The 20,326-nt window shown below is 52.8% G+C and overlaps 1 protein-coding gene across 2 annotated transcripts; it reads left to right on the top strand.

The window, feature by feature from the left end:
• Positions 1-894: 894 nt before the first annotated feature.
• Positions 895-20,009, top strand: HID1 (HID1 domain containing). 2 transcript variants are annotated; one of them, XM_080924612.1, is made up of 19 exons: positions 895-974; positions 6,825-6,974; positions 8,173-8,343; positions 9,085-9,195; positions 9,767-9,873; positions 10,054-10,170; positions 11,678-11,900; positions 12,077-12,133; positions 12,766-12,906; positions 13,083-13,173; positions 13,418-13,569; positions 13,678-13,756; positions 15,406-15,570; positions 16,885-17,112; positions 17,304-17,410; positions 17,900-17,980; positions 18,668-18,759; positions 18,876-19,034; positions 19,271-20,009. In XM_080924612.1, exons 1-19 carry the CDS (start codon positions 909-911, stop codon positions 19,332-19,334), a joined length of 2,361 nt encoding a protein of 786 aa, XP_080780738.1. In that variant the 5' UTR covers positions 895-908; the 3' UTR covers positions 19,335-20,009. The 2 variants fall into 2 exon arrangements, with proteins under 2 accessions (XP_080780738.1, XP_080780737.1); XM_080924611.1 differs by having other exon boundaries at positions 9,082-9,195.
• The last annotated feature ends 317 nt before the right edge of the window (positions 20,010-20,326 follow it).

Here is a 20,326-nt window from a genome sequence, read left to right as displayed (position 1 = left end):
GATCTGCAGCACCTCATAGTACCAAAGGTGATCACTCAACTTGTGACCTTGGCACTTGGGAGATGGATTAAAAAGTTCATAACCATTAACAGTGAGTTCGAGGCCAGCCTATGATAAACTCCTCACAAAATACACACAGTGTACTAGGCTATATACAGTGGGTAGGTAACTCCTTTCTTCTGAAACCAGGCTCTCTGATGTGAATGCGAGCCCCTTCATATGAGCACTTCATAGTTCTCAGGGAAGCCAGGGACCCAGGTAGGGGTTAAGACAGGAGGGATTTTTTTCACTGCTAGGCAGGTGCTGAGATGCCTTCCTAGAACAGGGATAGAGTCAGCCCATCCTTCCACACAAGCAAGGGCTAAGCCTGCAGCTGTGGTTAGAATAACTGTAAGGCCGGACACATGGATTTGATAGGTTAGAAAGAGAAGCAAACAAAAAGAAAACAAAAGAAAAGAAAAAGCAAGCAAGCTTAGTAACAATAATAGAAAAACATGAACATCAGGTAGAAAAGACTGGGGGAGAGACTGCAGGTAGGAATGAAGAATGAAGGTGGAGGCAGGAGATGCGATATCAGGAGGGGGTTTCAGTCTTGCGGACTGAGTGACAGGAGGGGGAGATGGAGCGGAGACAACACTCGGTTGCAGAAAGAAGGACCAGGAACTGGGTTCCACGGAGAACTCCAGACCCCCATCTTCGAGGCCAGAACGGCAGGTGCAGAGGCGGGGCCTCGTGGGGGTGGTTCCAAAGGCGTGGCCACAGGGGGCGGGGCCGACGCCGGCGGCGGGCGGGGTTCGCAGCTCTGCTCCCCGGAGAGCAGCCGGGGCTGCGGAGCTGGAGCTGGAGCCACAGCCGGAGCCCGCGGCAGAGTCGGAATCCGGGGTCGGGCTGGAGCGGGCTCCATCGACATGGGGTCCGCAGACTCCAAGCTGAACTTCCGGAAGGCGGTGATCCAGCTGACCACCAAGACGCAGGTGCGCTTGGGGGCCCAGCCTCTTCATCCACCTGCCCAGCTGGGGGGAAGGGGCAGGGCAGGGCCGGGGGCTGGGTGAACACGGTTTACCCGAGGGTGGTGTGACCGGCTAGTCCAGAGGGGGGATGCTGAGACCAGCACCGGAACGGGACCTTTCCTTTGTAACTAGGGCTCCATCCCTGCCTCTGGGAGCCCACCCTATGCCTACTCTCCCCTGGGAACACTCTCCCGGGCACTGCTGCTGCCACCTTAGGCTGACGTGTGCCTACTCCTGGAACCGGCAGCGACAACGTTATCCGCCCCCTGTCCCGCCCCCTGTGCCCGCAGCCTGGCGTAGCCAGCCTCTTCGCGCTCCCACCTACCCATCCATCGTCCCACTCTTCTCCCTGCCCCACAGGGCCCATGGTCCCGGACGCATAGCCCCGGGTGACTCAATGCAAACAAAGCCGGGCCGGCGCCTGCTTGGGTCGGGGAAAACAGCTGGTGCGCTGTGGCAGCGGTGGCCTTTTTGGGCCCTGGTTGATGCCTGAGGGCAAGGAAGGCCCAGGTCTTCCTGGGAGCTCATAGAGTGGCAGGCAGCGGCAGCTGGGTAAGAGGAGCTGTCCTCTGGCCTAGGGAAATCAGCTTTCCAGCTAGTGATGATCCAGGGGCTTCTCCAGGCCCGGTGGAGCTGATTGGCTGTCCTTTTTGGCACCAGGAATCGGGATTCGGGATTCGGGGATGAGGAGATTATCATTGGTCTGTTGGAGAGAGAGGGAGCCCTGGGTAACTCCAGCCCAGTGCACACTCACATTTTTACCAGAGTCTACAAGTGTCACGGAAGCCTCCACCTGTCTCCAGCACACACCTCTTTACCCAGAAAGGTTCCTTCTCTGTCCTCCCTTCGATCTTTATTGCTAGAACCAGGCTGCTGTGGTTGTGGAGATGCCCCGCCATGCCACTCTCCAAGGCCCTGACTGTCAAAGGGCTCTGGACCTAGAGCCATCTGGAACCCCACCCCCATCCTGCTGTTGTCTGAGCTCTATATTGTTCTTGGCCAGTGTGAGTGGGATCAGGAGAGCTGTCTTTTCACACCCAGCCAGGCACAGCCTCAGAGGGCAGACCACTACTCCCACTCCCTGTTACCCACCTTGGAAAGGTCAGAGGCTGAGGAAAGATTGCAGGGCCCCCAGAGAGCCCATTTCTGTCTGAGAGGCACTTGGCGAAAACCAGAGCCTCTTCTCTTTGCTTCCGGAACGTCAGAAGTGAGACCGTAGTCTATGGGTGGCAGGAAAGGGTGACAGAGGGAGGGGAGTCTCCCAGGTTTGCCAGCCTGGGGAGGAGCTGGCTTATTGAAAGGTGGTACGGTGGGCTCAGCAGATCCTTTGGATGTGGGATGAACCCAACCTAGATCTAGAAAGGTGGGCAGTGATCTGCTTAGGACCCCTCCCCAAATACACCAGTAAGTCTGTACCTGGTTGAGACAGTCTGTTCTCAGTTGAAGACAAGCAGTTGCTTGGATCCAGGCTTAGTGTATACTGGAGACTCAGTGTGGGTTACTCCCCTTCTTCCTCCATCTTCTTCTCCCTCCTCCCCCTTCTCCTATCCCTCCTCTTCTTCCTCCTTTCCCTCCTCCTCCTCCTCTTCCATCTGCCTCCTCCTCCTTTTCAATTGATATCGTTATTATTATTGGTGTGTGTGTGTGTGTCTACACATGTGTGTCATGGGATAGGTGTGGAGGTCAGAGGACAACTGTGCGAGTCAGTTCTCTTCTCCCACCGTGTGGATCCTAGGGATGGAACTTAGGTTACGTTTACCAAGCATTTTTACCAAGTGCCTATACTGCTGAGCCCTCTCACTAGCCCGTGGGCCTTCTTGTAAGCATGGGACTCTCACAGGTGGGCGGGGCCAAAGCCTTGAGCACATAGGATTCAAGAACCTGGTCTTAAAAGGTGTCTTCCTGGGCCTCAGAATTCAGTGTCCCCAGGGGTGTGATGACCACAGGATGACTTTACTTCTATGCCTTCAGAGGCTGTGAATGTGACAGCAGACAAGCAGACCCCTTCTTGTAGCCTGGGCCTGAGCTCTTGCAGGTCAGCTTTCCCTGCCTTCCTGCCCTGTATCCTGTTTTCTTCCTGCTCTGTTGGCCAGCCCTGGGCAGGGCTTAACCCTAACTCTGAGGCCAGTCACATTCTTGACTCTTTCCGCACTTGGCTGGGGCCCCAGAGAGGGGCATTACAGGTCAGAGACTCCCCCAGATCCCGCTTCTTTGAGGATGCTCTGCCGCAGGCTAGGGTAACAGCTGATAGGTGTGTGTTCACACGCATGCACATGTGTGTGTGACTAGAATAATACTTGTCAGGCCATCTCATCCTTACTGGGCTAGCTCAATGCTGGTTTTACCCCTTACCACCCCCACCCCAGGAGGAGACTGTTAAAGCCTCAGCTTGGGGCTGGAGAGATGGCTCAGTGGTTAAGAGGGCCCGCTACTCTTTCCGATGAAGAGTTAGGTTCATAGCACCCCACATTGGGTGGCTAACAACTATTTATGACTCTAGCTCTGGGGAGATCCAACCCTTTCTTCTGGTCTCTAGGGACACCCTCATGTATGTGTACACACATACACATAAATAAAAAATAAAATTAAAAAAATCTCAAAGCTACAGCTGGTCCCTCAGCCAATGTAAATGCCTAAGGCCCAGTGGGCTCAGAGAAGGAAGTGCAAGCTGAGGCTAAGAATCATAAGGTCTCTATAATGAGAGAGACTGGAGGGGGGGGATGTGAAGATGTGGGTGTTTGATTTCCACAGCTAGGTATGGTGTAATCCCAGGACTTGGGAGACTGAGATTCGAGGATTATGATTATAAGGCCAGCCTGGTCTACACAGAGAACTCTAGGCTAGTCCTGGCTACAAGAAAAAAGTAGGGGTGAGCAGAAAGACAAATGCTTGTTTAAGAAGGGGTTTTCTCCTCTGCTCCTAGGTTAGACTTAGGTTAAGGTGCCTCTTAAGTCTCATTTGGATTTCAGTCCCGAGGTGACGCTTGAACTAGGTCAGTGGTCAGCACCATTTGTATTTAGTGGGGCTTCCACCCCTTTAAGGGATGCAGACTATGTGGGAGGTGGGTCAGAGTATTAGAGGTGGCAAATTTCCAAAGGTGCTCCCGATGAGGGGGCTCCACAGGCCTTTTTTCTGAGCTGTCCTTTCCCACTGCACTCTGGCTCCAGGCCACCAGGACTGGGGTCTCCTGATCCTGTCCTCCACTGCCCTGTGTATCAGATGGCTGGCGAGGCTGAGGTCCAACAAACTCCAGCTCCAGGGCCTCTCCTTTGGCCTTTGTTTACCTTCGGCTAACTTGCTCTACCAGTTCTGGGACTGAGGGTGCCGCCACAAGTTTCCCTGGGGCTCCCCAGAATGGAGTGGAGGGAGAGGGTGAGCACTTCGGTGAAGCCTGCTGCCCCAGCTTTGGGTTTGGGCAGCCCCCCTGGCCCTCAGCCTTGTCAGGATTCAGCTTCTGCATCTCAGCTCCATCTGCTTCAACTCCGAGAGCAGGGGCAGTGCTGGGCTGCTGGGCTGTGAGGTGAGTGGTCTAGACATGAGTCAGGAATGTGATGTGTAGAAGTTGGGGCTGGAGGTTCCCAGGCAGGAGCATGAAATACCACCACCATGCTCCCCATGGCTTGCTCAGGCTGATTTCTTACAGAACCTGGGAGCACCAGCTCAGGGATGACTCACTCACTATGAACTAGGCCCTCCCCCATCAGTCACCAATTTAGAAAATGCCCCCAAGGCTTGCTTACAGCCTGATCTAATGGAGGCATTTTCTTTTATTTATTTATTTATTTATTTATTTATTTAGCCTAACCTGGAACTCACTGTGTTGACCAGGCTAGCCTCAAAATCAGAGCTCCACCTGCCTCTGCCTCCCAAGTGCTGGGATTAAAGGCGTGGACCACCACTGCCCAGCTGGAGGCATTTTTATAATCGAGGTTCCCTCTTCTCAAATGACCCCAGCCTGCATCAAATTGGCACCAAACTATCCATCACAGAGGAGGAGTTCTGTAATTGAAATTGACCGTGGAAACTGGTTGCCTTGGTCATTTACCTGTATGACTGTCTTATGATTCAAAGACCATATGTTATATATTTTAAATTTTCATATTTATGTATGTGTATTTCTTTCTGTGCATGCCACAAGTGTCTACACATGTCTGCAGAGGCCAGGAGTGGGCATCAGATCCCTGGAGTTACAGAGAACTAAACCCGAATCCCCTGGAAGAGCAGCACATTCTCTTAGCCACTCAGCTGCCTCTCCAGCTCCCATAAACACATGTATTTTTTTTAATTAATTAAGTTATTTATTATGTGTAAGTACACTGTCTTCAGACACACCAGAAGAGGACATCAGATCCTATTACAGATGGTTGTGAGCCACCATGTGGTTGCTGGGATTTGCACTCAGGACCTCTGGAAGAGCAGTCAGTGCTCTTAACCACTGAGCCATTTCTCCAGCCCAACTACATGTATTTTTAATATATAATATTATATATTATATATTATAATAATAGCTTGTCTCAATAGGACCTTTGAGACTTTGTTTATCACCTTAGTTTGTGTGTTTTGAGGCAGGCTCTCACTATGTAACCCTGGCTGTCCTGGAACTCACTATGTAGACCAAGCTGGCCTCAAACTCACAGAGGTCGGGCTGCCTTTGCTTCCCAAGTGCTGGGATTGAAGGTGTGTGCTGTTAACATTAAAAATTAAATAAATAAAAAATAATCTCTCTCTGTGTGTACTTGTGTGTATATGAGGAAGGTTTGCATTGGTTCAAGGTCATGTATGTGGACAACTTGTAGAAGTTGGTCCATTCCTGATACTCAGTTCAATACTCAGGTCATCAGGCTTGGTGGCAAGCCCCTTTACTACTTGAGCCATGTCTCAAGCCCCAAACCTGTAGGACTTTGTAATTACTGCTGAAATGAAAAGAGTGTTGTGGGAAATGAGGGCAGCCCAAGCAAGACAGAAGAAATTTACTGTGGGGTTATGTCCAGGGGTAGTAAATACAGGAATGTGTGTCTGTGTGTGTTTGACACGAGGTCTGTGAATCCCAGGCGGTCCTTGAACTCAATCACTATGTAGTTGCAGATGACCTTGTACTTCTGATTTTCCCAAGTGCTGGGATTACAGACCCTCACCCCCCATCCTAATGTACATGGTGCTTGAGATTCGCTCCAGGGCTTTGTGCACCCTACACAAGGACTCTTATCAACTGAACTTAAATACCCCAGCTTCAAGAGGTATTTAAGATCTTGGTTAAGTGTTGAGCTGATGTTTTAACTTGATCCAGCAGACGATGGGGAGCCCCAGAGGCTTTTATGTGAAGGCACTGTGATACGACCATTGCATGGGGTGGGGGCACTAGAGGGGGGTTCGATTTGGAGGCTGGAGCTACAACATGGACCAGCACTGGGTGCGGAGAGGAGCATGTGAGGGTGGGTGGGTCTGGCACTGCTGGATGTGCTGAGAAAGGGTTGCTTGTGCGAAGACATCATTGGTGAGTGTAAATAGGGTGGGCCTACGGGTAAGCCTTGGGATGCGGCCTGGTGAGGATGTCAGCTTCTCTTTCAGGGGAGGATAGGGACTTAATCAGAGATGCACAGACTCTCAGGGACACAGTGGGCTTTGGAACCTAGAGGACCCTTGTCCATGCACACCTATCTTGCGGCAGCTGAATAAGGTCCCTTGTCCAGATGAGGAGGCTCCTGGATGCTGGCTGGGATGGAGGATAGTCACTATGGCTTCCCTGCTGCCAAGGTTCATCTGTGACTCTGTTGGGAAAGGTTGTGTAACTTTGGACACTGTATTCCCCTGTAGCCTGTGGAAGCCACCGACAATGCTTTCTGGGACCAGTTCTGGGCAGATACAGCCACCTCGGTGCAGGATGTCTTTGCATTGGTGCCGGCAGCAGAGATCCGGGCTGTGCGAGAGGAGTCACCCTCTAACTTGGCCACCCTGTGCTACAAGGTATGGGCTGTCTGGTTCCTCACAGCTGTTCCCACCCTTCCCAGAGCGGCTGAATGGCCTAGTTCACAGTAGGACACTCTTACTGGGAACAAATGTGGCACTCATTCGGAACATCCCATCCACAGGTCCCAGATGGCCAGTCTCTTTGCCTCCATTTCTCCTTGGTGGCGGTGAGGGAAAGGTAACCACAGCAGCCACCATTTAGGAGAGCTTTATCCTGTCTTTCCGCACAATACCTCACTTAGCTCTCTCCGTGAGGTGTTCCAGCCTCCAAACAGAGGTTTCTCTATTACAAATGAGGCCTTTTAATTTTTTTTTCAAGATTTATTTTATTTTATGTGCACGAATGTTTTGCCTGAATGAATCTATATGTTCCATGTACATCCCTGATGCTTGTGGAGAGCAAAAGGAAGCTGGAGAGATGGCTCGGTGGTTAAGAGTGCTGCCTACTCTTCCAGAGGTCCTGAGTTCAATTCCCAGCAACCACATGGTAGCTCACAACCATCTGTAATGGGATCTGAAGCCCTCTTCTGGTGTGTCTGAAGACAGCTGCAGTGTACTTATATATACTACGTGAAAAGAGGAGAGCAAAGAAGGCGTTGTATTCCCTGGAACTAGAGGAATGGATGGTTGTGAGACACCATCTAGGTGCTGGGAACTGAACCCTGGGTCCTTGGCAACAAGTTGGGTTTTATTGTTGTTGTCTTGTTGTTTGCTTCATTTTTATTGAGGCCCTGGATGCCCTAGAACTTACTATATAGACCAGGCTGGCCTTGAACTCATGCCCACCGTCTCTGGCTTACGAGTGCTGGGTGTAAAGATGTGGGCAACCAAATGTGGTTAGACAATGTCTTCTTAACAGCAAAGCCACCCTTCCAGCCCTGGTCTGTCTGTCTGTCTGTCTGTGTCTCTCCTTTTAAAAGGGTACTTTTATGAAGGGTTAAACAAAACGATTAGGAGAGGATGGGGCTCTCAGAAGAAAATAAGATGTACCCAAGTATGGGTACAGACTCCTTAAGAGAGGGGTACCACAGATGAGGTCTCGGCCATCCTGTGATCCAGAGATGAGGACTCTGCTCTCTTGCTCTGGGCTGGATTTTTCCAGGTCACAACCTCCCTGAGCTAGCTGACCTCTGCAGCCAGGGTGGCCTGAGCCTGGCTACTTCACATACTCTTCCCTTGCTGTCTGTCCCCACAGGCTGTGGAGAAGCTGGTGCAAGGAGCGGAGAGTGGCTGCCACTCAGAGAAGGAGAAACAGGTCGTCCTGAACTGCAGTCGGCTGCTCACCCGAGTGCTACCTTACATCTTCGAGGACCCCGACTGGAGAGGCTTCTTCTGGTCCACAGTGCCCGGGGCAGGGCGTGGAGGGGTCTGTGGGCCTGGCCAGGGGTGGGGTGAGGTGGGAGGACCCTGGTAGAGGCACCTGTATTTAGGAAGTGTGGGGATGGGGACTAGGGGTAGGGTACCACTGAGGGGGAAGGAGTCAGTAGCAACTTTTCAGGCTCTCAATTTCCCTCCTGAGGGACCTCTTGCCTCCTACAGCCTAGACCAGGGGTGCAGGGAAAGGGCCCAGCAACTAGGACTTTAGAAGGACCATACTGTCTTCTCCCAGACCCCATCTGCTCTGGGGTTTTTTTTTTTTTTTACTTTTTATTCTTCAGGTGAGAGATATCTGGGTTGTTTCCAGTTTTTTTTTTTTTCCTTTATTTTTTTCCTCTTTCAACTTTATTTAAAAAAAGAGAGAGAGAGACATGTACAGATTTTTAAAGGCATTTTGGCATAACGTTATATGAATATATTTTTGTCAGTACTTGATTCTTTTAGAGGTTTGATAGTATGCATTGAAATCTTACTAGTTACCATAAGCATAAAGTACATGTAGAACAGAACGTAACATGGAAACAGTCAGTTTTCTTGGTGTGTATAGATTAAACATAAGGGAGGTTTGGGGTAAGCAGGAAGTTACTTCCTCTTTCCTTCCACATTCTCTTCCTTCCTCCCTCTGTCTACACACGCCTGCTGAGACCCAGTCCCTTGTCTATAACACCCTCAAGCCCTGGGGCCACCTCTCTTTGGCCAGCATCCACTGAGCAGCCTACATCCTTAGCAGGGTGAGGAAGATGAGAACGCCCGTCCCTTGGCTGAGTCCTTGCTCCTGGCCATTGCTGACTTGCTCTTCTGCCCAGACTTCACTGTGCAGAACCATCGGAGGAACGATGTGGTGAGACACCCAGGCTGGATCCTGCTGGGGCCAGCGGAGTTAAGGCTCCCCTGGGTGCAGGGTGTGGGGCGGGGGAGGTGGTTCAGAGGGCAGGCCTCCTAAGCATACGTATCCTGGGTGGGCTAGGGGGTTGTACCGTTGGAGAGGAGCCAGCTGGTGTCCAGCCTGCCCCTGTCTCCTAGGCAGCAGCACACAAGCGCCTATTGTCTTCTCTGCTTGAGGTGGGAGGGATGCAGGGCTGCGACTCAGGGATTCTACCAGGAATACTTTCTCCCCTCACCCCCCCCAACCTTCCCTACCTCCCCTCCCTGCCTCAGACTGAACTCAGCAAGTAAAAGAATCAATGCAAGGCTGAAGGAGAACTAGTTTCTAAAAAACTCCCAACAGCCTTTGCTTCTCTCCTTGTCCATTCGGAGATTGACAAGGGAGGGGAGGGCTGACCTTAGGAGACTACTGGGGTATGTTGCTGCAATTCGGGACAACAGTGGGAAGCCTGGGGAGTCAGGGCCTACCTCACGGTGCTATTTGCTTTGTGACACACCCGTTCCCTGCAACCACTTTCTGTTTCTAGGACTCAGCAGAAGATGTCCATTCACTGGACAGCTGTGAATACATCTGGGAGGCTGGTGTGGGCTTTGCCCATTCCCCCCAGCCCAACTACATCCACGACATGAACCGGTGAGCTGGTCCCACAGGGTCTTCTAAAAAGACAAAGCCCTCTTACCATCCCTCCTCGGCCTTACAGGGTGGAGCAGGGGTCATCTCCCCCCCCCCCCGTTACGCCCCCTCCTTGGACCTTGGAACCCCTTCTAGAGCGAGACTGGGGTTCTAATGTAGCCTTTTTCATCCCTCCTGCAGGATGGAACTGCTGAAGTTACTGCTGACATGCTTCTCTGAGGCCATGTACCTGCCCCCATCTCCAGAAAGTGGCAGCACCAACCCCTGGGTTCAGTTCTTTTGTTCCACAGAGAACAGGTAAGAGGTGGCTGGCTCTTCTAGTCTGGTTCTCTAGGAACCCAGTGCCAGCCCTGATGGTTTTTGTTTGAGATGTGCTGCCCCCTGGTGGCATGAAACTGTAACTTAGACATACATTTAAAAAGGATTTTTATTTTATGCACATTGGTGTTTTGACTGCATGCGTGACTGTGTGAGGGTGTCGGATCCCCTGGAACAGGAGTTACGGATAGTTGTGATCTGTCATGTGGGTGCCGGGAATTGAACCTGGGTCTTCCTAGCCATACTAGCAGGGCCCCAAACCTCCTGGGGGCTCCAGGGCTCAGATCCAGGCCTTCCATCTAGAGCCACATTGTTTAGTAGAAATATAGTGTGAGGGTCTTGAGATGTAGCGTTGTGTGTAGAGTGCTTGTCTAGTACGCAGGGAGCCCTGGATGAACTGGTTGTGGCGGCACACGGCTGGAATCCTAGCATTCTGGAGGCAGAGGCAGAAAAATCAAGACGTTTAGGGTTATCCTTGGCTCCTGGTGAGTTCTGGGCTAGCCTGTGGTACATAAGACCCTGTCCCAAAAGCAAAACAAAAGGAAGGCAACGTATCTATTTTGTTTAACTCGGTATGGATTTCCTTTTCTCATGCTTCTTTTCCCCGAATCCAGTGTGTGGCTGATACTGCCAGCGTGCTTCAGCTGGGCCACCCACTCAATAGTACTCACTCAGCTGCCAGCCACACGTGGCTGTGGTTGCCCTTTGGGACACTGGGTGGAGAAGAGGGTCTGAGGACCATCCTGATAGATGGAGAAGCCTGGATCGTGCAAGGCACCCGAGGAATATGGGGACACTTACGAGTACACGTGGGTGCCACACAGCCATCCCTGGGACAGAGTACTTAAAGCGCACACCCAGCTGTGCCCTGTGTGGACACAGGCATTAGTATTCTAAACTTTTAACCTTCCTCCTTCTGAATCCGATCCCCGAATGACATGGCTCCCCTCCTCTGGGTTTTGCTGGTTCCCTGCTTTTTAATCCCCACGTTTGAGAGGAGGGCTCTCAAGTGCCCCTCCAACTCTGGCCGCAATCAGAGCTGTGCCAGGCTCACGGCAGCCTTTTGTCGCTTGCCTGCCTAACCTCTTAGATCTCACGTGTGAGATGAGGAGTTTGAACCCTGACATCTATCCTGTGTCCTGGGAGCTAGGAGAGGGAGCTGGGCTCAGCTCCCCAAGGGGAAGCTGTCTTTTCCTTGTTCGTCTAACCTCTTGCCTGAAGCCCCAATGGAGGGTGTGTGACCCCAAGCAATGAGAAGGGCGTGAGCACACTCTCCACAAGGAGTTCATCCGTGTAACCAGCTCCCGTGCTCTTGGCCCAGCTTGGCCCTGGTCAGAGTCGGCTGCATGCATGGAGAGGGAGGGCATCCTAGATCCCAGCCGACTGCCTGACAGCACAGCTCCCCGTCTCTGGCGACCCCTGTGGCCGTGGCTGGAGAGGCAGGCCGGAGGGAGCATCCCAGCAGCCTCTCTGTGCTCTCCTGCAGACATGCGCTGCCTCTCTTCACCTCACTCCTCAACACCGTGTGTGCCTATGACCCTGTGGGCTACGGGATCCCCTACAACCACCTGCTCTTCTCGGATTACCGGGAGCCCCTGGTGGAGGAGGCTGCTCAGGTGCTTATTGTCACCTTGGACCACGACAGTGCCACCAGCACCAGCCCCACCGTGGACGGCACCACCACGGGTACTGCCATGGATGATGCCGATGTAAGGACCGGAGGGAGAGCGGGCTGGGCACCTCCATTAGCACAGGCCCTGGGTGAGAAGCACACCATAGGCACCTCGGGGTGTGCCTGGGGGTGTCCAGCTTTGGAAAGCTCACGGCTGCTACCCAGGCAGACCTGAGCCAGGGATCTGCTCACCAAAGCTCCTCCCCTTGGCAGCCTCCAGGGCCTGAGAACCTGTTCGTGAACTACCTGTCCCGCATTCATCGGGAGGAGGTGAGTTAGGCACAGCAGGAGCGATTCTGGCTTCCCACCTTCCGCAATGGCTGTGGCAGTTGGGGCGGGGACTGTGTGGCTCAATGGGCGGAGCACTCGCCTGATGCACACAAAGCCCCCGTTCATCTCAGCGTCACACGTGGTGGTGCATGACTGAAAAGCCAGCCTCCGAGAAGTGGAGGCCGGGGCGGAGGGGGTTAGAAGTTCCGGGTTTCTCTTGGCTAGCCTGGGCTACAGGAGACTCTATGTCCCGCCCCATGAAGATCAAAGTTGAGCACAGCCCAGCTTGTGGTGTGTGAATGATGACAGCTCTATGGGGAGGACTTCTGTGTGATGGGGATGAGGGAGGAGCAGAAGGACAGCAGCTGTCAACAAGAGTTTAGATGGTCAGGGAGCCTAGTTCAGGGGCCCATCTGGGCGTTGCCAGGAGCCAAAGCCTTGCATAGGGAATCTTCTGATGTGCTGGAGAGGGGGCCAGAGGCTGAACTTTGCCTCAGGGTACTAGCAGGAATACCCAAACCTAGGTCATCTGGGCTCTGCAGATTGGCAAGGCTATGGGAGAATGAGGAGCCATTTATAGGGGTACAGCTGGAGGGAGCTGGATTGGAAAGGGGTTTTTCTTTTCCTCTTAGGACTTCCAGTTTATCCTCAAGGGGATAGCTCGGCTCCTGTCTAACCCCCTGCTCCAGACCTACCTTCCCAACTCCACAAAGAAAATCCAGTTCCACCAGGAGTTGCTTGTTCTCTTCTGGAAACTCTGTGACTTTAACAAGGTGAGTGAACCCCAGGGCCCAGCAACAGTCACGAGGGAACCTTGCTGATGGATGAGTGAAGGTCCAGAGTCCAAGGACTGGGGTAGCATCTGAGCCTCCACAGCCTAGGTGGGAGAAGGTGGGGCAGAGCTAGTCCTCTCACTGATGCAGCCCACCTGTCCCTCTTTCGTCCCTAGAAATTCCTCTTCTTTGTACTGAAGAGCAGTGACGTGCTGGATATCCTGGTTCCCATCCTCTATTTTCTCAATGACGCCCGGGCAGATCAATGTACGAGACAGTAGTGGGCCTGTGATGTGGGTAGATATGGGGTCTTAATTTCGGGTGGGGTCCAGTCAGTCTGTCCTACCTCACAGATGCTCAACCCTGGTGCCCTGACCTCCCATAGGGGGTTACCTTTAACTCCTAACCTCCAACACGGGGTTTCCTCGAACCCCTGAAGATGGATCTTTGCTCCTCCCCTCTCTCCTCCCCTCCCTGCTCTGTGTGACACTTCCTGTGTTATATACCCCAGCCCGGGTCGGCCTGATGCATATCGGGGTCTTCATCCTGCTGCTTCTGAGTGGGGAGAGGAACTTTGGGGTACGGCTGAACAAGCCCTACTCAGTGCGCGTGCCCATGGACATCCCCGTCTTCACGGGCACACACGCAGACTTGCTCATTGTGGTAAGGGGGTGTGCATGGTTAGCCCTGGGGGTTTGGGGTGACATTCTCTTCTTGGCCGGGTCTGGAGGTGGTGGGAAACTCATGCGGTCCCTCTCTCTCCCTGCACAGGTATTCCACAAAATCATCACCAGCGGTCATCAGCGGTTGCAACCCCTCTTCGATTGCCTGCTCACCATTGTGGTCAACGGTAGGAGCCTAAAGCCTACCTTCCCCCTGATTACCAGCAGGTGGCGCAGGTCCACCAGCCACCAGTCCCCGGGGTGTATGAGCTGGAATAGGAAGCTACGTATTACAGCCAAGCTTTCTAGTTCAGTGTATGGGGGAACAGGGACAGAGCGCCTATGCCTCAGCAGGCAAAAGCTCTTGCCATGCAAGACGGGCATGATAGTGAAAGGAAAAAATTGGCTCCCCAAAGGTTGTCCTGTGACCTTCACATATACAAATTATACACACAACAATCAAAACAACTTCTAAAACAAATCTTTAGAATATACCTTATCTAATCACTAAATTAAAAATATTAAATTACATATGAGTAGACTATAAAAATCATCGAGGTAGTTTATGTTCTGTTTCATACCCAGTCTTCAAAATTGTGCATGTGCCTGTTCCTGTGGGACATCTCAGTTGAGCCTGGCTATATTGCAGACATTTAATGGCCCCATGTAGCTGCCAGCTATTTATTGGTGGTAAAGGTTTGGGCTGTCACAGTTACAGTGTGGGAATATTGAGAGGCTGCTTGTTCTCTGGGAAAAAAAGACAGGAGGGTTTAGCTTGTCTGGGGTTGGGGGCCCAACAAGGTGGGTAGCAGTAGGCTGGAACAGAATGACTTTTGTGGATGTCTTTTGGCCAGTTGGTTCATTGATGGGTCTAGTTTACATCCCTGTTGCTGTAACAAATGCCCGTTAAGTTTATTTGTTTTATAATTCCAGATTACAACCCATCATTGAGCAGGGAGGGTAAGTCAAGGCAGGAACCAAAGCAGCTATTCACATGACATCCATAGCCAGGAACAGCGAAGCAAACAGATCATTGCTTGCCTGGCTAGCTGCATATACTCAGCCATCTTTCTTTACTCTTAACTGTCCAGGGCCCAGCATAGGGAATGGTGCTGCCACATTCATAGTGGATCTTCCCACTTCAATTAACAATCTAGATAATTCTTCACTGAGTTCTCTTCCCAGGTGATTGTGAGTTGTGTCAGGTTAACAGTACAAACTGATCTTGATGTGATTTGAACTTCTGAGTGTCTGGGGCGACTCAGGGGACCTACAGGCTCTTGCTGGGTTTTGGGCTTTGTACCTTGATTCTATTTTACAAGTCCTAACTGAGACCCTGATGAGCAAGGCCAGCTTTGAGAATGCCTCTGTAAACAAGAAAGTCCCTGTTCCCATCCTCTGGGACCTTCATCTGAACCGGGAGAAAAGGCAGACAGCAGGGTTGCACACAGGTCAAGCCACAGTTTCCTTTCTGACCGCAGTCAGGAAGCTGCGCTGAGCAATATATATCTAGTGACAGCATCATGTCACTCTTGAAGGATGTCACGTCCCCAGTTAGCACCCCTGTTCTGTCATTTTATTGCAGGGGAACGTGGCTCAGTTTATAACCTTCTCTAAACTCCGATTTTTTTTTTTAATTGTTCTTCCCTCTCAGTTGGGGAGAAGCTCGGAAGAGACGAGCTGAGTGTGCTTTTGAGGTTATGGGGCAGTGGGAACACTGGAGCCTCAAAGTCTCCGGGGGCCTCTCCGGGGCTGGGGGGGCAGTGGAGGTGAACTACTCCACCCTGGCCTGCCATCTGCAGGGATGGCCCATAACAAGCTGGCTCCTCCCTTACAGTGTCACCCTACCTCAAGAGCCTGTCCATGGTGACTGCCAACAAGCTCTTGCACCTGCTGGAGGCCTTCTCTACCACCTGGTTCCTCTTCTCAGCGTCCCAGAACCACCACCTGGTCTTCTTCCTCCTGGAGGTCTTCAACAACATTATCCAGTACCAGTTTGATGGTGAGACGCTGGCCCGAGCCCCTGTGTGAGGAAGTCCCAGCCCAGGCGTTCTGCCTGTGCACTTATTGAGCACCTGCAGTGTACCTGGGTATAAGGACATGCAGTGGGGAATCAAGGTGCGCCTTGTCCCTTTTGGAGCTCACAGCCGGGCATGGAGTCGCAGTCACAGGGGGCGGGGCCTTAGGCCAACAACCTTACCCACTGAACAAAAGAGTTCATTTAGAATTGATTGGCTGGACAACTCAGAGTGGGAAGAGCCCTGCTGACTGTCACACAGGTGCCTTACCAGTGTCACAGGGACAAATCTAGGCCTCACCAACCATGCGCTCTGTGGCCATGAGCATGTCAGTCTCTAAGCCTTGGTCCCTCATCTGTAAGAGGCTCATAATGAGGTTGCCATAAGTCCCTCTTGCAGGGCACACATCTTTAATCACGACCTTTGGAAGGCAGAGGCAGGTGTGTCTCTGAATTGGAGGCCAGCCTGGTCTACAGTGTAAGTGCCGGGACAGCCAGGGCTACGCAGAGACACCCTGTCTCTCAAAAAATAAATAAATTAATTAAATAATTAGAAAAAAAGCCCTCTCTTAGAGGATATCGAAAGGCTTAATAATTCACAAAAAGAACTTGGCACAGCAAATATTATCAATTACTGTTACTATTTCCAAAATGCGTAAAATTTAGGTGTATATATGAGTGATGGATGAGAGAAGTGTGGGCAGAAAAGCATGTGCAAAGGTCCTGTGGCGGATGTTAAGCTAACAGCACTATGGTGTGACACAGGACTAGACAGGTAGATGGGGGCACTGAGAGTTCTGCAAAGCGTCTCATCTTCCCCTGACAGCTGTGGGAACTCGGAGGGAGATGATGGAGCACAGACGCATACAACAGTGTCCTCCTGGACGTCCCTGTGGCTCACTGAGAGGGTTACATGTTTAATGTTGGATTGGTGTAGGGCTCTGGCTATCCCACCATGCCGGATGATACCCAAGGAGTGCTCAGCTACAAGGGGATTTCAAGACACCATAAGAAGGATGCTGAGGAGCTCAGGGCTGAGCTGTTTCCCCACAGCCTAACTTCAGGCATCATCACAACCTAACTTCTCAGTATCTCCAAAAGCCTAACCATCCACTATTGCCACTGATACCCATACAGCCGGGTCTGCCCCACTCCCTCTCTGGACACCCCGTCCAGTCCTTACCCTTGGGGAAGACGTCTTCCTGTCTCACAAACTGCCCTCTGGTCCTGGAAGCCAGCCCAGATGTGGAGGGGGAAGGAAAAACGGCTTCTCTGAGGGCAGACATGTTTCTCCCACAGGCAATTCCAACCTGGTCTATGCCATCATCCGCAAACGTGGAGTCTTCCACCAGCTGGCCAACCTGCCCACTGACCCACCGTCCATCCACAAGGCTCTCCAGCGGCGGCGGAGGACACCGGAGCCCCTGTCCCGTGCCGGTTCCCAGGAGGGTGCTTCCATGGAGGGCTCTCGCCCTGCCGCCCCTGCAGAACCAGGCACCCTAAAGACTAGCCTGGTGGCCACTCCAGGTCTGGATGCTGTCAGGCTAGGAGAGTGTGGGGCTTGGCTGGCAGTGCATTGTCAGGGGGTGGGTGTGATCTCAGGGGTCATTTCTGTCTTGGAAGCCGAGGTACCTCATCTGTGAATGGGGAGCCCTCAGCTTACCAGGCCAGAAAGGGTACTATGTCATGTCCCCCTCTCCTTCCTGTGTCCCACCCAGGCATCGACAAACTGACAGAGAAGTCCCAGGTATCAGAGGATGGTACTTTGCGGTCTCTAGAGCCCGAATCCCAGCAAAGCTCAGCAGAAGGCAGCCCGTCTGAGGGGGTAGGTACTGGGAACACTTGGGATGGTGCTGAGTGTCACTTTATTTTCTTTCTGTCTGAACCCTGAAATGTGGGATTGTTTAAGGCTGGGGCGCTCTGGGGTCACCATGTTAGAACAAAGGAATCGGGGCTGGCATCGCTAAGCCAGAGGGAGAGGGGCCCATTCACAGACCTCTCCCTTTTGTTTATCGGTTACAGCAAAGCCCTGTGACCTTCGGGTTTCTCATCCATCAGCCTTATCTGAGGCTGGCCTTTACCCTGCCCTCTCTGTCAGCCCCTGGCCCTAAAGCTGTCACTGGGCTGGGTTGGGCTAGACTGGCCCTTGGGCCCAGGGCAAAGGGTATAGGTATGAACCAACCCTCTTGTGTAGCACCCTCCAACCCCAGTCCTGTAGTGGGGCCTGAGGAGACATGTTGCTTTATGGCTGAACTTTTGTCTCTGTTTGTATCCATTCCTTCCCTGGTCACTTTCATTTCTTTCTGGGAAACAGGAGCCCAGTCAAACATGGAGAGAGCAGCGGCGATTGTCCAATGCATCAGCCAGTGGCCAGTGGAACCCAACATCAGATTGGGTGAGGGGCACAGCTGGAGGAGGATCTGGAGCTTGGGTTTGGGCGGACGGCGCTGGGCAGGGGCTGTCAGAGCTCCGGCTTGGGAAAGACTAGGATAAGAAAACCAAAGACGGGGGCTGGAGAGATGGCTGAGAGGGTAAGAGCCGCTTTTGCAGAGGTCCTGAGTTCAATTCCTAGCAACGTGGTGGCTCCCAACCATCTGTAATAGGATCTGATGCAAACCAAAGACTTTTGACCACGCTGGAGACTGCCCTTCCGGTGGAATGACCTTGCCTCCTGTCTGCACATTTCAGGAGTTGCCCATATAACCAATCCCTTTGTTAATTACCCTTGCTGAGTTCCTCCCCAAATCGCTTCCACCCCCCTCCCGTGTGTTTCCTTCGAGCCCCACTGATTACCCTGGATGGGCATAATAAACAACCTTATGATCGTGACATCCAGCCATCGGAAGGGGACATATCTTCCGGAAGGGGACATATCTTCCGGAAGGGGACATATCTTCCGGAAGGCACGAGGCCCAGCAGCTGGCCTGTGGCTGAGCTCAGCATAGCCTGGCCCTTCCCATTAGCAACAGTTCCCCTTTGCAGGCCCTGCTTGGTGCAGGCCATGCTGTGCCTAGGGGAAGCAGGCCTGTGGCTCTGGGTCCAGGACAAGCCTGTTCCATAACTCTGGTTGTGTCTCTCCCAGATTTTGTCCTGGAAGTCAAAACTGCCACTGCAGACCATCATGCGTCTTCTGCAGGTCCTGGTTCCCCAGGTGGAGAAGATCTGCATTGACAAGTGAGTCCAGAAGCCGGGCGGGCAGGTGGCCATGGAGAGAGGGGACAGCCCAGGTTAGGGGTGGGTGTGTTGTGGAGCACCTGTGTGCATGCTGGAGGCCCCACCTTTTTCTCCAGGGGTCTGACGGATGAGTCTGAGATCCTGAGGTTCCTGCAGCATGGCACCCTAGTGGGGCTTCTGCCTGTGCCCCACCCCATCCTTATCCGCAAGTACCAGGCGAACTCAGGGACTGCCATGTGGTTCCGTACCTACATGTGGGGCGTTATCTATTTGAGGTAGGCCCTGTGAGGGGTGGGGATGTTACAGCCTGGGGTGGATCTGGATGTCTACTTGAGACTGCCCACAAGGGCCTTAGCTCTGGATTCCTTAAACCATAGCGGGGCTAATGTCCAATCAACCAGGCTGAGGGCATCAGGATGGGTGGGGGCCCTGTAGCTACCTGGCTCTTCCCTGGGTGGGGAGGCCTACAAGGTACCCCCTTCGAGAAGGTGACAGTGCCCTCCCTCTGTAGGAATGTGGACCCGCCCATCTGGTATGACACTGACGTGAAGCTGTTTGAGATCCAGCGGGTGTGAGGATGGACACCCGAGGGAATGGGGCCCGGAGAGCTGGTTCTAGTCCCCACTGCTCCTCAAACCCATTGTTCTGAGCTCAAAGGTCTATTATCAGAGTGCGGGGCAAGCAGAATGGTTGGTCCTGGATGGCAGGTCCCAGGTGTCCACTGTGGCTGGAGACAACAGGGAGTTTTTTGTAAAAGTGCCCCCCTGAGTCTAGGCTGTTCTCCTAGGAGCCTCTTGTCTCTAGAGATGCAACCCCATCAGAACCCCTGCCCTCTCTGGCTCCTCCTTCAAGACCTGCTCTTGTGCTGCCTGCCCTCAGAAGCTGCCAGGTCACTGTGCCCTAATAGGTTTTCTCAAACAGGAACCATGTGCTGCCCCATGGGAGTCCTGGCCACCTAGTCTGAGACTGCTGTTCCAGGCCTTCTCCTGCCTGCACCCGTGGGGAAGGCGTGGCTGAGCTGTTGGCCAAGGAGGCTCGAGGCTGGTAGCTTATGAAGCAAGGCTGTGGAGTGTGCTTCAGGGGCTTGGAGTAGGGTATCGAGGGTGCTCTGGTCGGGGGAATTTGCCTGGCTGGTGGACCCTGGAAGGTGTCGGTGTCCCTGTGGCCTGAGTGGTAGGAGTCACACACTCTACGAGCCCCAGCTTTGGCCTCTGGGTCTCCCTTGCCTCCCCTGTGTCAGTACAATCTTTGCTCTGTACAATCGGCCACTTTACACAATAAAAGTCCCTCCCTGTGCAGCTGTGTCTCTATGCCTGGAGTTGGGGGAGGTGTCTGGCTAGGGCTCTTATCTTCAGGGCAACTGGGGACTCTGTACCCCAGAGGTCATCTCCGGAGGGCTCTTGCCCCATGACTGAGCCATTTTTCAATGTGTGTGTGTGTGTGTGTGTGTGTGTGTGTGTGTCTGACTGCAGGATTGTGCTCTGTCCCCCAGGGTTTACCTAGAGAAAAGCCCACACAGGAGAGGCCAAAAGCCTAAGTTCTTTGCCCGGCCTCAGGTAGCCAGAAC

Source organism: Micromys minutus (assembly GCF_963924665.1).
Source record: "Micromys minutus genome assembly, chromosome: 10".
Classification (NCBI taxonomy): domain Eukaryota; kingdom Metazoa; phylum Chordata; class Mammalia; order Rodentia; family Muridae; genus Micromys; species Micromys minutus.
The sequence above is the reverse complement of the archived record's forward strand: the minus strand, read 5'-3'. Positions and strand labels throughout refer to the sequence as shown.